Genomic DNA, 12,426 nt, shown 5'->3' with positions numbered 1-12,426 from the left:
CTACAGGAAAGGCTGAAATAACTACTGTAAATAACAAATCACTGTTTCATTTACACTTAGAGTATAATTCCGTAAAAGTAAGCAAAACAAACAGAAACTTCTGTCATTTTGCACACCTTCCTAAAATATGCATTTATCCCAGAAACTCATACAGAAATACTCTGTGCCCTTTCTCATGAAAAAAACATTGCATAACTCAAAAAGCTAGAAACAGACTCCATTATTCTGAGGTGCTTTGGAGACGGCTGCCAATGGCTCAGGAAAATGCCCTAAGAATGCTGCTTTTTTTTTTTTTTCCCCCTCAGAAAAGGGGATGGAGAATATGGAGACATGTCATCGATAAACACCAAACCCAAAAGCAGTGCTGTAAGCTTAAGTCTTCTATAGGTATGATTAGTAAATGGTTTGCAGGAAAATAAAGCTTTTTAATCAGGCACGTCCTCAAACAGTAATCTAACACAAAACATGCAATCAGGCACTTCTGTAACAAGAAACCTGAAACCTTGAGGAAGTATGTGTATGGACATGCACAGCTTTACTTCAAGCTGAGGCCAGAACAGCTTACCAAGCACCAAAGTGAAACCACTCCCAAGGGGATAAATGTGACAACAAATCATCTTACAACGGGACAGAAAAATTAAGGGGCTGTTATTTTTGATAATAATGGTAGCGAACCAACGGCTACGTAACAACCTGGCTAAGAAGCACTCAAAACAAACCTTTTGCTTTAACTTCCAGAACTTTTCACAGCCAATAATCTTTAATTTAATTTGCATTTAAGAAACCTACATTAACAGTTCTTTCATTCATCTAGACAATATCTCCTACAGCTGAAATAAAGGCAGCACATATTAGTACAATTTTTTTTTTTTTTTTTTTTTTTTTTTTACCTGTGAAGTCCACCTTCCCATACAAATCCTGAATTTGTGGAGCAAGACCCAATTTGAACAGGTACAGGCTGACAAAGAAAATAAGCAATGAGAACTAGCAATTTTTCCTCATAGTTAATTTTAAGATATCATAATTTAAGATCAAAGGAACCACTCAAGCATACCAACCCACATAACAATTCACAGCTACCAACAAGGTAAGAGCTGATCTTCCTCTTTCCTTCCCTCCTCAGCCACACTTGACTCGCTCACCACTCTGAAGTCTTCATAGAATGGCTGAAGTTGGAAGGGACCTCTGGAGGTCATCTCATCCAACACCACAGCTCAAGCAATGTCACCTTCAGCCAATTGCCCAGGACAGCGTGCAGACAGCTTTTGAACCGTTCCAAGGGAAAGGATCTCTTAGCCTCACCAGGCAAACTATTCCACTGCCTGGTTACCCTCACAGTAAATGCAGTGTGTCCCAATGTTCTGAGGGAACCTCCTATGTCTCAGTTTATACCCAGTATCTCTTGTCTTGACCTTGGAAACAACCAAATAGAGCCTGGCTCAGTCTTCATTACACACCCCTCTCAAACATTAATACACATTTATCATATATGATCCTTCTTGCCCACACAGGCCTTCTCTTCTGCAGGCTAAACTGCCCCAGCTCTCCAGTCTTTCCTTATACAACAGATGCTTCAGACCCTGAGTCATTTCAGCGGCCCCACTGGACTCTTTTCAGGAGCTCCATGTCTCTCTTGTGCTGAGGAACCCAGAACTGGACACAGTACTCCAGGTGTGGCCTCATCAGTGCTGCATCAAAATAGTCTTAATAAGGTGAAGTGACTTATTACTGTGACGTTAACGCACTCACTTGGTCTTTTTTTTTTTCCCCTGTAATTTCAGGGAATTAATCTGATTAACAAAGACACTTGATGAGAAATAGAACTGATACAAAGCTAAGACAAATGGGACTGGGGAAAGAGAAGCAAGTTCCCTCGTCTGTCAAGCTGGGTCAGCATAGATCATGTACCTGCACCCTCTAGTAAAATTTCTGATTATAAAGGAACACTAAAAATAAATTACTAAAAAAAAAAATAACTGTGCCTCAGTTTGAACTCAGTTTTAACTTGCATGGAAAATAATGAACAGACTATTTCATATTTCTACATTACCTCAACATGCAATATCTGAGTTTCCTGCTTCTGAATTTCAGCATCTAAAGGGTATATAATAATAAGAAGGAAGGGGCTAGACTTTTTAGCAGGATCTGTTGTGATAGAAGAAGCTGGAAATGGTTTCAAACTTAAAGAGGCTAGATTTAGGTTGGATACATGGAAGAAGTTTAGTGGGTTTTTGTTCATTTGTTTTTTCTTCTTACAGTAAGGGTGGCACGGCACTGGAACAGGATGCCCTAAGAGGTGATGGAAGCTCTGTCCTTGGAGAGACGTTCAAGGTCAGGCTGAACCAGACTCAGAGCAACCCCATCTAGCTGTAGACTGTTCACTGCAGGGAAGTTGGACTAGATGATCAAGGTTCTATGAAATTAAAGACAAAACCAGATGGTAGGAAGAAACTCCTTACTCATAGGGTGGTGGGACACTGGAAAAGGTTGCCTGAAGAAAGCTGTGGATGGCCCATCCCTGGAGGCATTCAAAGCCAGGTCGGATGGGGCCCAGGGCAGCCTGACGTGGGGGAGCAACCAGCCCATGGCAGGAGGGTTATAACTGGATGATTTTTAAGGTCCCTTCAAACCTAAGCCATTCTACATAAATCACTGCTCCAATCTGGTACAACAGTTCTGACAAGAGAATTTGACCCCATTCACCCTTCCCTTCCCTCACCTTTCAGCTTCCCAGGCAGATTTCAGAAGGAACAGAAGATTTCTGCCTAGCACACCTTACCTGAGTGCATGAATACAATAGATACAGCGTGGCATGTTCTTGCGATCATAGATATCTGTAGTTTCTGGGTAGAATATCTGAAGATAAAACAAAATTAGCAATCTGAATGATACGCCCACTATATATATTCAAGTATCTTAACCACACTAAGATAAAATCTTCTGCAGTACGCTAATGAAACAATCTACAAAAACAAAACTCTTTGTGTTTCTCTGACCCTAGCACATCTCTCCTGTTTAAGTCCCACTCCATCCTTTTTTTTTTCTTCCTTTTCCACCCTTTTCCTGCCCAAGTACAACACGCGTGAAAGCATATTCCCCTTCCTTCATGTGCCCACACAACACTACCAAGGTCCACATATTTCTAGGCAATGGTGTTTAATGAACGCCTCTGAGCTATTGGGCCATTCCCACAGTATAGCCAATAATTTATATTTAAGCCATACCTGAATCTTACTTCAAATTAACTTAAAAACTTCACTGGCTAATCTGAAGAAACTGAGAACCTACTGTTTTCAGTTGCACTGCTTCTTTTAATATAGATTTCTGAAAACCTGCCATAACCTAATTGCAGCTCAGATATTGCAGAACAGAATGCAGAGTACAAACACTGTAGATGCTATGCAAGATTTGTGATATGGAAGAAGCAACTATTATGCATCTAATCGTTCTCACAGCAGAATGAAAGATTTCATTAAATTTTTTAGATAGAATTTCTACAGAGATGCAAATCTAGAGAACAAAAAACTAACTCTACTGATTTCAGTGCAGCAGCAAATGCTTCAACAGAATATAAAGGGTTTATCTGAGATTATATACCAATCTGAATATACAACATAGAAATTACCTTGGGGAGACCAATTTCAGCCATGGCATTTAGCCACTGAATTACATTATCAGTGTGCCGGAAGTGGAGACCAGTTGCCTGGAATAAAAATAGGCAGTAACAAGAGGACATACAAAATCTCACAGCTGACAATACACAGTGGTAAAAAAGAACACTCTTAAAGTGGTGTCAAAAGTCTGCTATGTACAATTACACTGTGTATTTATAACAAGTTCTTTCAGAACTGTAAGCTCAGACATAAAGCTAAGAGTCCACAGCCCTCACTTACCCAATAATCTCAAGCAAAGAAGATGTTTCTTATAAAATCGTAGAATGGTTTGGGTTGGAAGGGACCTTTAGGATCATCTAGTTCCAATTCTCCTGCTATAGGTAGGGACACCTCCCTCTAGACCAGGTTGCTCACAGCCCCATCCAGCCTGGCCTTAAACACTGCCAGGGCAGGGGTGTTCACAACCTCTCTGGGCAACCTGTTCCAGTGTCACAACACCTCACAGTAAAGAATTACTTGTTGACACCTAGTCTAAATCTACCCTCTTCCAGTTTAAAGCCATTCTCCCTCGTCCGGTCATTACACAATCTTATGAAAAGATCCTCCCCAGCTTTCCTGTAGGCCCCTTCAGGTACAGGAAGGCTGCTATAAGGTCCCCCTGGAGCCTCCTCTAGGCTAAAGAGCCCCTTCTCTCACAGCCTGTCTTTGTACATGAGGTGCTGCACCCCTCTGATCACCTTCGTGGTTTTCCCCTGGATCCGCTTCTCAGCTAATAATAACAAACACAAAAATTCTGTTTATTCAATCCATACCTCTGTCTGCACGTTTTCCTGTTTGAGGTTTTTACCTAACTCAGTATCTACAGCCAGCAGCTCTCACCTTGTATCTAGTCTGTTCCCTGTCATAGATTTTCTTCACAGAAACCACCTTGGGGGAGAAAAAGTTTCCAAGTTTGGCCAAGTAGACACCATTTCTCAACCCTTCTTCCAGTTCTGTTGTGGGAGGAAGCTCCTCATTCAGACAGGCCTCCATCCATCTGGAAGTGCAAGAAGAACAAAGTATAACTGCAATTTGTGGACATAACCCCATGCTAATAAGTTCCACACTGCTACATCACTCTCCAGCATAGTACTTATTGAGCATTAGAGGCCGAATATCAGTACAGCACTATCAGATAATACGTGTAATTAAGATATTGGCAATCCTTCGGAAACAAACATTAAGCAGAAGTACAGAGCCCAGTAGTCAGGGCTTCTGAAGTTAAGATAAAATCACAGAAGCACAGAATTGTAGGGGTTGGAAGGAACCTCCAGAGATCATCGAGTCCAACCCCCCTGCCAAAGCAGCTCCCTAGCCCAGGTTGCACAGGTAGGCATCCAGGTGGGTCTTGAACGTCTCCCCAGAGAAGGAAACTCCAGCAACACTCGGGCAGCTCCAGTGCTCCGTCACTGCACTGTGAAGAAGTTCCCACGCACATTTGTGAGGAACTTCCTATGCATAAGTTTGTGACCATTTCCCCTCTTCCGATCTCCACACACTTCTGAGAAGAGTCCAGACCTGTCCTTTTGCCTCCTGCTCCTTCGATATTTCTAGATATGGATCAGATCCCCTCTGAGTCTTCTTCTTTCAAGGCTGAACCTGTTCTTCCTCCAGCCCACAGTTTAGCTGCTGCTGGCCTACATATAGTAGCTAACCTGCCTTTGGAACTCACTTAAATTTTCCCCTCAAGTATAGGCTCATCTCACAAGTATCTCTTTATTCAACTTTCATAAAAGATTTGATAGTTATTTCAAGACTCTTTTCCTCTGATTCAAGCTACTCTGGCTGACTTCTTATAATGTTGTCATACACATTTTATCCCACCCTACTATACATTCCAAAAGCAGAAAATAAACATGTACTTCTGTGGTCTGACTTTCAATGACGGAACTTCGACTTTCCTCATACAATGGATTTTCCCAAATCTTATTTCCTTTCAATGGTGCTATTAAATGGTTCCAGTGCTATTAAATGATTCAATTTAATGGTGCTATTATAGTTCCCCCCATGATGGTTAGAGTTAGGACCTTAAAACCCACAATATTCCAAACACCTTGTCATGGGCAGGGTTGACACCCACTTAAATCAGGCTGCCCAGGGCACCATTCAACCTGGTCTTGAACACCTCCAGGGATAGGGCAATCACAATTGCTCTGGGCAACCTGTGCGAAGTAAAAAGTGAAGTAAAAAGATGGCAACTCAACAAAACTCTACCACTCTATATCGTTATGAAAATGTAGATACCATATTGCAGTGTATGATGCTAGCACTTCTGTCAGGGTACACAAAACAATCCTTGGGCTCTTACAGGTGTGTATGTCAGCTCAGCGCCGCAGTTAGAAAATTTCTGCTCTGGCACTGTACTTCCATAAAGACATTGAGTTGAGAGAAGTCAGAACAATGCAGATAAAATAATTATAGATCAATTAAACAGGACTCACAGAGAAATATGAAAGTATAGGGTTTTCAGTTTCAGAGAAAAGTAAGGTTACAATTAAAATTTGTAAAGGGTTGCAGCTAAGAGAAAGAGAATAATCTATCCTTCATGCCCACCAGTGTATAGAAAGGTGATACTACACAAAATATTTTTTTATAATAAAGATTAGGAAACTTTTCCAGTGCTGAGAATACCAAAGCACAAGAGCAGTGGAGTGCTCGCCACAAAAATAAATAAATAAATAAATATTTTAGAAAGGCCAACAACTTTAAGAGCACATTAGATATACGATAAGTGTAACAGGAACTTTTACTAGGCATAGATATTTTTACTTCTTTCACGCAGGACAACAGCCTGGAGAACTACAAAGCAGAGCTTTTTGGTGTTTGTTTTAAAACGAATCTATCCCAGTCACTCAGAAACACACAGGAGGTAAGCTGCATTCAAACTATTCCCCTTACAACTCAAGTGCCAGGCATTTGAAACCCCTTTATTATTACCTCTTTGCTTCCTCCAGATGGCAAAGGTATTCATAGGCTACGTTCTGGCGTCGTCTTTCATCCATTTCCTCTGCTGTTAATCTCTCATTATCCAAGACAGCTGCAAATAGTCAAACAAATATTCTCAGACAGAAGAAGATTGAGCATCAAAAATTATACCCAACCTTCCCCATTGGGACTCACCACAAGTGTTATCTATTTCAGAAAAATGAAGAAACAAATACATATGTTCTTTGCAAGTTACATAAGAGACAAGGTTTCCTTACCCTTCTACACTTATTGCATAAGTTTGACAACTTCCCTCTCAGATTTCTCAATTCTGATTCAACTTTTCCTCATCTTCCAATTTCCCTGGAACCTTCCTTTATTGTCTTACTTGCTTCTAGCTTTGCCCTTCTCTCCCTCAGGGTCACATCAGTGACCACATCTCTCCCCAACTACCTACTGATTTTGTCAGCGAAAGATCAAAGGAGAACAATGGCACACTTTCACATTGTATAATTACTTCTATACTGTTACACTTCATCTCTAAAGTGACAAAAACGCAACTCCCAACCATCACCCAGGGGCCAATAATTTAGACCCACAGCCCGCACGTTTTCTTTGGCTCAAGCTCCTACAGCTACATGCCTAAGTCTTTCTGATTTATACACGTCCAAACTCTCAGTGATACATACTGTCCTTTCTACTCACTGCTAAGTACCTCGTCTACACTCTCATGTTGAAAAAGTTATGCTTGGGTTTTTTTTAGGTTTTACACATCAGCATGTCATATAAGAAACACGCTGTACCACTCGTAGTCAATGGTTAGCTTATGCCTAAAATACTTTCACCTAACAAAAGCAACTGATGAGGTATCAAGCGCAGCATTCGGGATCAAGCGAGGCCTTGCTAAGAACTGCCAGGATGCCTCAGTCCGAGGTACCCAGAAGCATCTTTCCGATTACCTCCGCTTTTCCTAAGGTTACAAAAGCCGAGCACCGCTCTCAGCCACACGGCACCGCCCGCGCTCGTCCCGTCCCGCCCCGCCCCCCCCCGCCTCCGCCCGCTCTCGTCCCGCCGCGCACAGCGCCCCTCCTGCAGACCCCACCCGCCGCTTACGCCATGTCCCATCCGCCTCACAGCGTTTGCTCCATCTCTGCTCATTTCTGACGTGATGTCTTGCACAAGCGACCGTGTGCCACAGAACCATCGGCACGAAGCCTCCCTCCCCAAAGTAAGCGTATCTCCGAGGAGATGAAGGCGTTCCATCGGAACGCGTCTGATCGATAGGGACGGTAGGTGAGGGACCGCTGCCGAAGCGGCGCGGACGCAGCCCGGACGGCCTGCACGTCGGCGGTCCGCCGCGCCCTTCTCCTGCCGAGATCGCTCCACCAGCGCTGCCCCGGCGCCGTCGCGCTCCCCTCCCCGCGGCGGACATGTTGGGCGCGGCGCTCAGCCCGCCCGCGGCACGCGCGAGCAATCCTCGCGCGGAGGCGAAGGACGACCCGCCGCATCTCTCTACCGTCGAACTCGGGCGAGTTCGCGCGACCCGCGGCTCCCCAGCGTGGGAGGCCCACCCCGTTCCCTCTCCGGCCCCCGCGCCGGAGCCTCGGCGCCCAGCAGCGGTCCCGGGAAGGGACGGACCGCGCAGGCTGGGTCGGGCGTCGCCGGTCAAGACGCCTCCCGGAGCCGAGCCCCAACCACCCCTTTCCCCCGGTACTCACAGCCGTAGTGCGGCCGGGCCATGCCCAGCCCGTCCACCTCCTCCGCCGCCATAGCGCTGCGCTGGTCCGGGGCCGGCCAGGAGCTGGGCGCGGCTGTTCCTCTTCCTGCAGGACCGGGCGTGGCGGGGGAGGAGCCGTGCCGCTCGTTCCGTTGCCGGCTCCATCCGCCTGTGTTGCGGGGGGAGACCGCTTCTAGGCGGCCGCCCGCAGCTTGCCCTGCCCACCCCGTGCGCTTCTCTGGGCAGTGATCTCGTCGTCCTACTCCTGTTCAGCCTTCGATATGCATCCAGAGCTTAAAAGCGTTCAAAGTTCTAGAGCTAACACAGAACGTAATACCAGGTCTCCACTGTTCAGAGAAAAGAAAATCTGCGATAATACTAAGTCATACAAGAATAAGGCTTTAAGAATTTATAGGCTCAACTCAGAAGGATTGAAAGATGGAAACGTATTATTATTACAAAGACCAGCTTTACAAACCAGATTGAATGATCTCTGTGCATCTTGCAAATGCACAAATCTGTGTGCATGTCTCCTTTAAAAATAGAATAAGAAAAAAAAGTACAGAAAAATATAGCAGCACTGATCAGAACTACAGAATGGTTTTCACGTGCAGAGGAACTACTTAAATCCAGGCGTAACAGCTGACAAAAGAGGTACCCAGGAGAAAAAAAGGGGAGGGAGAAAATGAGACCAAAGAAACAATTTCTTTGTTTCTACTCATAAAATATAAAATAAGTAGTCAAAAACTTAAGCAAACAGAAAAATTAAGTAAACAGCTTTAAACCAAATAGAAGAGGTATAATTCAGAAGCCCAAAAGAACAGAGAGGGAATCACAGAAGTTAAAATGTTGATTAAAGACTGTCAACTGCTCAGGAGCTCACATTGCTGTGTGAAGAGATCCTTTTCTTTTTTGTATTCTCCCCAACCTGCTGTTCCCAGCTGACCAGCATCAGACACAGGACCTTAGGCTGAGGAGGCCTGGACTTTAATTCAGTTAACGTGGTTTTATGAAGAATGAAAATCATAATAGAAAAATTTGCTTTTCTTCAGGGGGTTAAGTCATGTTATATTCATTTTTCTCTTTTAACCACTAGATTATATTATTGAAAATAGATTCTGCCAACAATTTTGGAAGACTTTAACACCCAAGAACTCTTAAGTCAAAAACTCAACTTTTTATTACAAACAGCTACAGCTGTAATTATTAAAATTCATGTTCATGCAACTACTTTGTAGTTATGTGATGAGAAGACATTTTAAACAATGTTTATATGTAGACTATGGCATGCAGCACTGGTTATGTTCCCCTACAAACTCTGTAATATTGTTTGCACAGACATACAGTCCTTTTAATAAAAAAATGTCCATGTACTCTCTTCCATAGGGCCTATTATTTCACAGAATTGCAGATTCTGGATGGAAGTCTTTGAGGTTATACTTCAGTGTCTACTCCATTTATTTAAGATTTCTGGTCTGTGTTACTCTTACCAGACTAAAGTTTGTTAGGGTTTGTGTTTAACCAATTGCTTCTCCTGGCTGTTTTGTTTTGCTTTAAGTGCTGAATAGTCAGGTAATCTCACAAAGTACATTTCAAAATTTCAGGTTTCAATGCAATTCAAAAAAGAAGAAGAAAAAAAAAGTACTTGGTTCTTGACCTTAATCTCCAGGGCATCACAGGGGAAACAACTCCAAAATTCAGACCTTCACTTTAACACATTGAAATTCTCAGACAGATGAAATAAAACACATTTAATGCTACTCTACATCCTAACATTGTTCATTCGCTGAACCACAGAATATCCCAAGTTGGAAGGAATGCATAACAATCATCAAACCCAACTCCTGGATCTATGCAGGACCACCCAAAAAAATCGAACCATATCTTTGAGAGCATTGTACAGACACTTCTTGAACTCCAGCAAGCTTAGTGCCATGTTGACTGCCCTAGGAAGGCTTTTCCAATGCCTGACTACCCCCTTGGTGAAGAACTTTTCCGGATATCCAAACAGAATCTTCTGTCACAGCTCCATGCAGTTCCCTCAGGTTCTGTCATTGGTCACCAGAGAGATCAGTGCCTTCCCTTCTGCTCCCCCTCATCAAGAAGCCATAGGACACATTGAGGTCCCCCCTCAGTCTCCTCTTTGGTCTGAACATGACCCTTCTCGTTCTAATTAGTCCTTTTTTTAAATCTATTGCACTTTGTTTCTTCATGGACTTTAGGGACCTTTCCCTGCAGAACTTGTTTATTCAAGATGTTTAAGCCTTGTCCTCTGTGTCTGCAATAGGGTTTCGATCCCTATTCATTTTTGCTGTCTTTAGCTGCATTCTGTTCTATAGACCCATTATGCCCTATAGAAATTCAGATGGAATATTATACACACTCACAATATAATATATGTAGAAATACTTACTGCATACATGTATATTTATAAAATATTCCTCCAACAGCTGCCTGGGACGCAGACCTGTGTTCACATTGTCTGCAGGACTCTCCATGGGAGTCTGAGAGGAAGTGACAGAAAAGGAGAAGCCCAAATTCTGACCAGTCCTGTTAATGACAGGTCACAGCAGAACCCAGGTTGCTAGAATAGCAGAGGAGCACTTACTCTTTGTAGGCAAACGAGCAATCTCACCACTCCAAATGACTATCATGAGAACTTCTCCTTCCCACCCCATGACCGTGCAACATGAGCAAACTGGCAAGAAGGCTTCCTGAGCTGCAAAACCACATACTTGTCCCCAAGCATCAGATACCATTGGTCTCATTTGAAGCACCTGTATAGTACAGGGAAACTTCACAGCTGCCTAGAAAAAATACCAAAACATTGCACAATCCAAGATTCACCTTATCGGTGGTATAGCCTACCTGTCCATCTTTTTAACTTACTTGTAAGGTTGTTTTGTTTCATCTGTACTTGTTCTCATGTAGGCTAACTATTAAAACACTCTGGGATTCAAAAATATAATTTAAGTCCTAACAAGGCTGCAATATTTAGCTGTAAGCAAATAAGTGGGGATGAGCCACAGATTTACAGATTTTAAAGCAAAGACAGAAAACATAGTCTCATCTTGTAAGGCTACAGTATCTTATCAAGTACTATCCATCAGGTGCATAACACTCACCAACAAAGAAGGAATTCCAATACTACATCTCTACTTAAATCTCTTTGATTCACTTCCAGCAATTCACCAACTTTACTTTCCCAAAGATCAGCTTCCTCCCACCTCCAACTCTGATAAACAGAAGTCCCTTTTGCTTTAACAAGCTTTACATCCTGTTTACCCCTGCCCTGATTTCAAGGAAGGTGCTTGGGATCCTCACTGTTTTGTGAAGGAATGCCACTATACACTTCATTTTTGGCTACAGAAGTCTGTTACGTTTAATTTCTCTGACAGGTTCAATATGTAATAGGTCTTTACACAAATAAGAGCACTGTGTTAATACTACAAAAGTACATCTTTGGTATTTACAGAAAATATTCTCGGGTCAGTTCTAAGCAATCATTCCCTACAGAATTAGCTATACATAAGCTGTCTATATCTTACTTACCTTTATAATCAATTAAAAGCAATTTTGAATTTGGTATTAAGCAAAATCCACCTGTTAGCATAGAACTTTGGCTCAGCAGCATGGGATTGAACCAAAGCCTCTAATAAATATGGAAAAAATATGGGAATTTTGTTAATGTAAAGAGAACAGATTTATTACACTGATACGTGACGGACCGTTGGACCGCTCACGTTACATGCAAAGAGAACTGTAGGACAATAAGCGCATACATATCAGGGAAAAAAGAAAATTATTTAGAAAATAAGGCTGTGTACCAGGAACCGATTATTTCCTGTAGGAAAATAACACAGGAATTTCTTGCTTCGTTTCAGATCTCATTACAACAAGCTGAACAGGATACAAATCCATTTAAAACAAACAGTTTTAAAAGAAACCTGTTCTGAACATCAAACGTTATTTGTAATGCTATTTTCTCCTGAATGAAAACGAGTGAAAATACAGAAAAACACTGCCGAAATAGGAAAAAGAGAATGAAAAAGAGGTTACAAAAGAAAAGTTATCTGACGAACTCTACTACGTGGAAATGCAGCAATTTTGAGTAAAGAACCGCCCGGCTCA

General features: G+C 42.6%; 1 protein-coding gene across 1 annotated transcript in view; it reads right to left on the bottom strand.

Moving 5' to 3' along the window:
* Positions 1 to 8,401, bottom strand: part of IQGAP1 (IQ motif containing GTPase activating protein 1) — a 47,427-nt gene extending 39,026 nt beyond the window's left edge. The window contains exons 1-6 of the mRNA XM_065734188.1: positions 8,297 to 8,401; positions 6,591 to 6,690; positions 4,494 to 4,650; positions 3,626 to 3,703; positions 2,780 to 2,856; positions 891 to 958 (exon numbers count right to left, since the gene is read on the bottom strand). Coding sequence (XP_065590260.1) covers positions 891 to 958; positions 2,780 to 2,856; positions 3,626 to 3,703; positions 4,494 to 4,650; positions 6,591 to 6,690; positions 8,297 to 8,348 — 532 coding nt within the window. The 5' untranslated portion in view covers positions 8,349 to 8,401. The remainder of the gene's footprint in view (positions 1 to 890; positions 959 to 2,779; positions 2,857 to 3,625; positions 3,704 to 4,493; positions 4,651 to 6,590; positions 6,691 to 8,296) is intronic.
* Between the last annotated feature and the right edge of the window lie 4,025 nt (positions 8,402 to 12,426).

Source organism: Cyrtonyx montezumae, unplaced genomic scaffold, assembly GCF_038088225.1.
Source record: "Cyrtonyx montezumae isolate F1298 unplaced genomic scaffold, pur_monq_1.0 scaffold_17, whole genome shotgun sequence".
Lineage (NCBI taxonomy): Eukaryota > Metazoa > Chordata > Aves > Galliformes > Odontophoridae > Cyrtonyx > Cyrtonyx montezumae.
The sequence above is the reverse complement of the archived record's forward strand: the minus strand, read 5'-3'. Positions and strand labels throughout refer to the sequence as shown.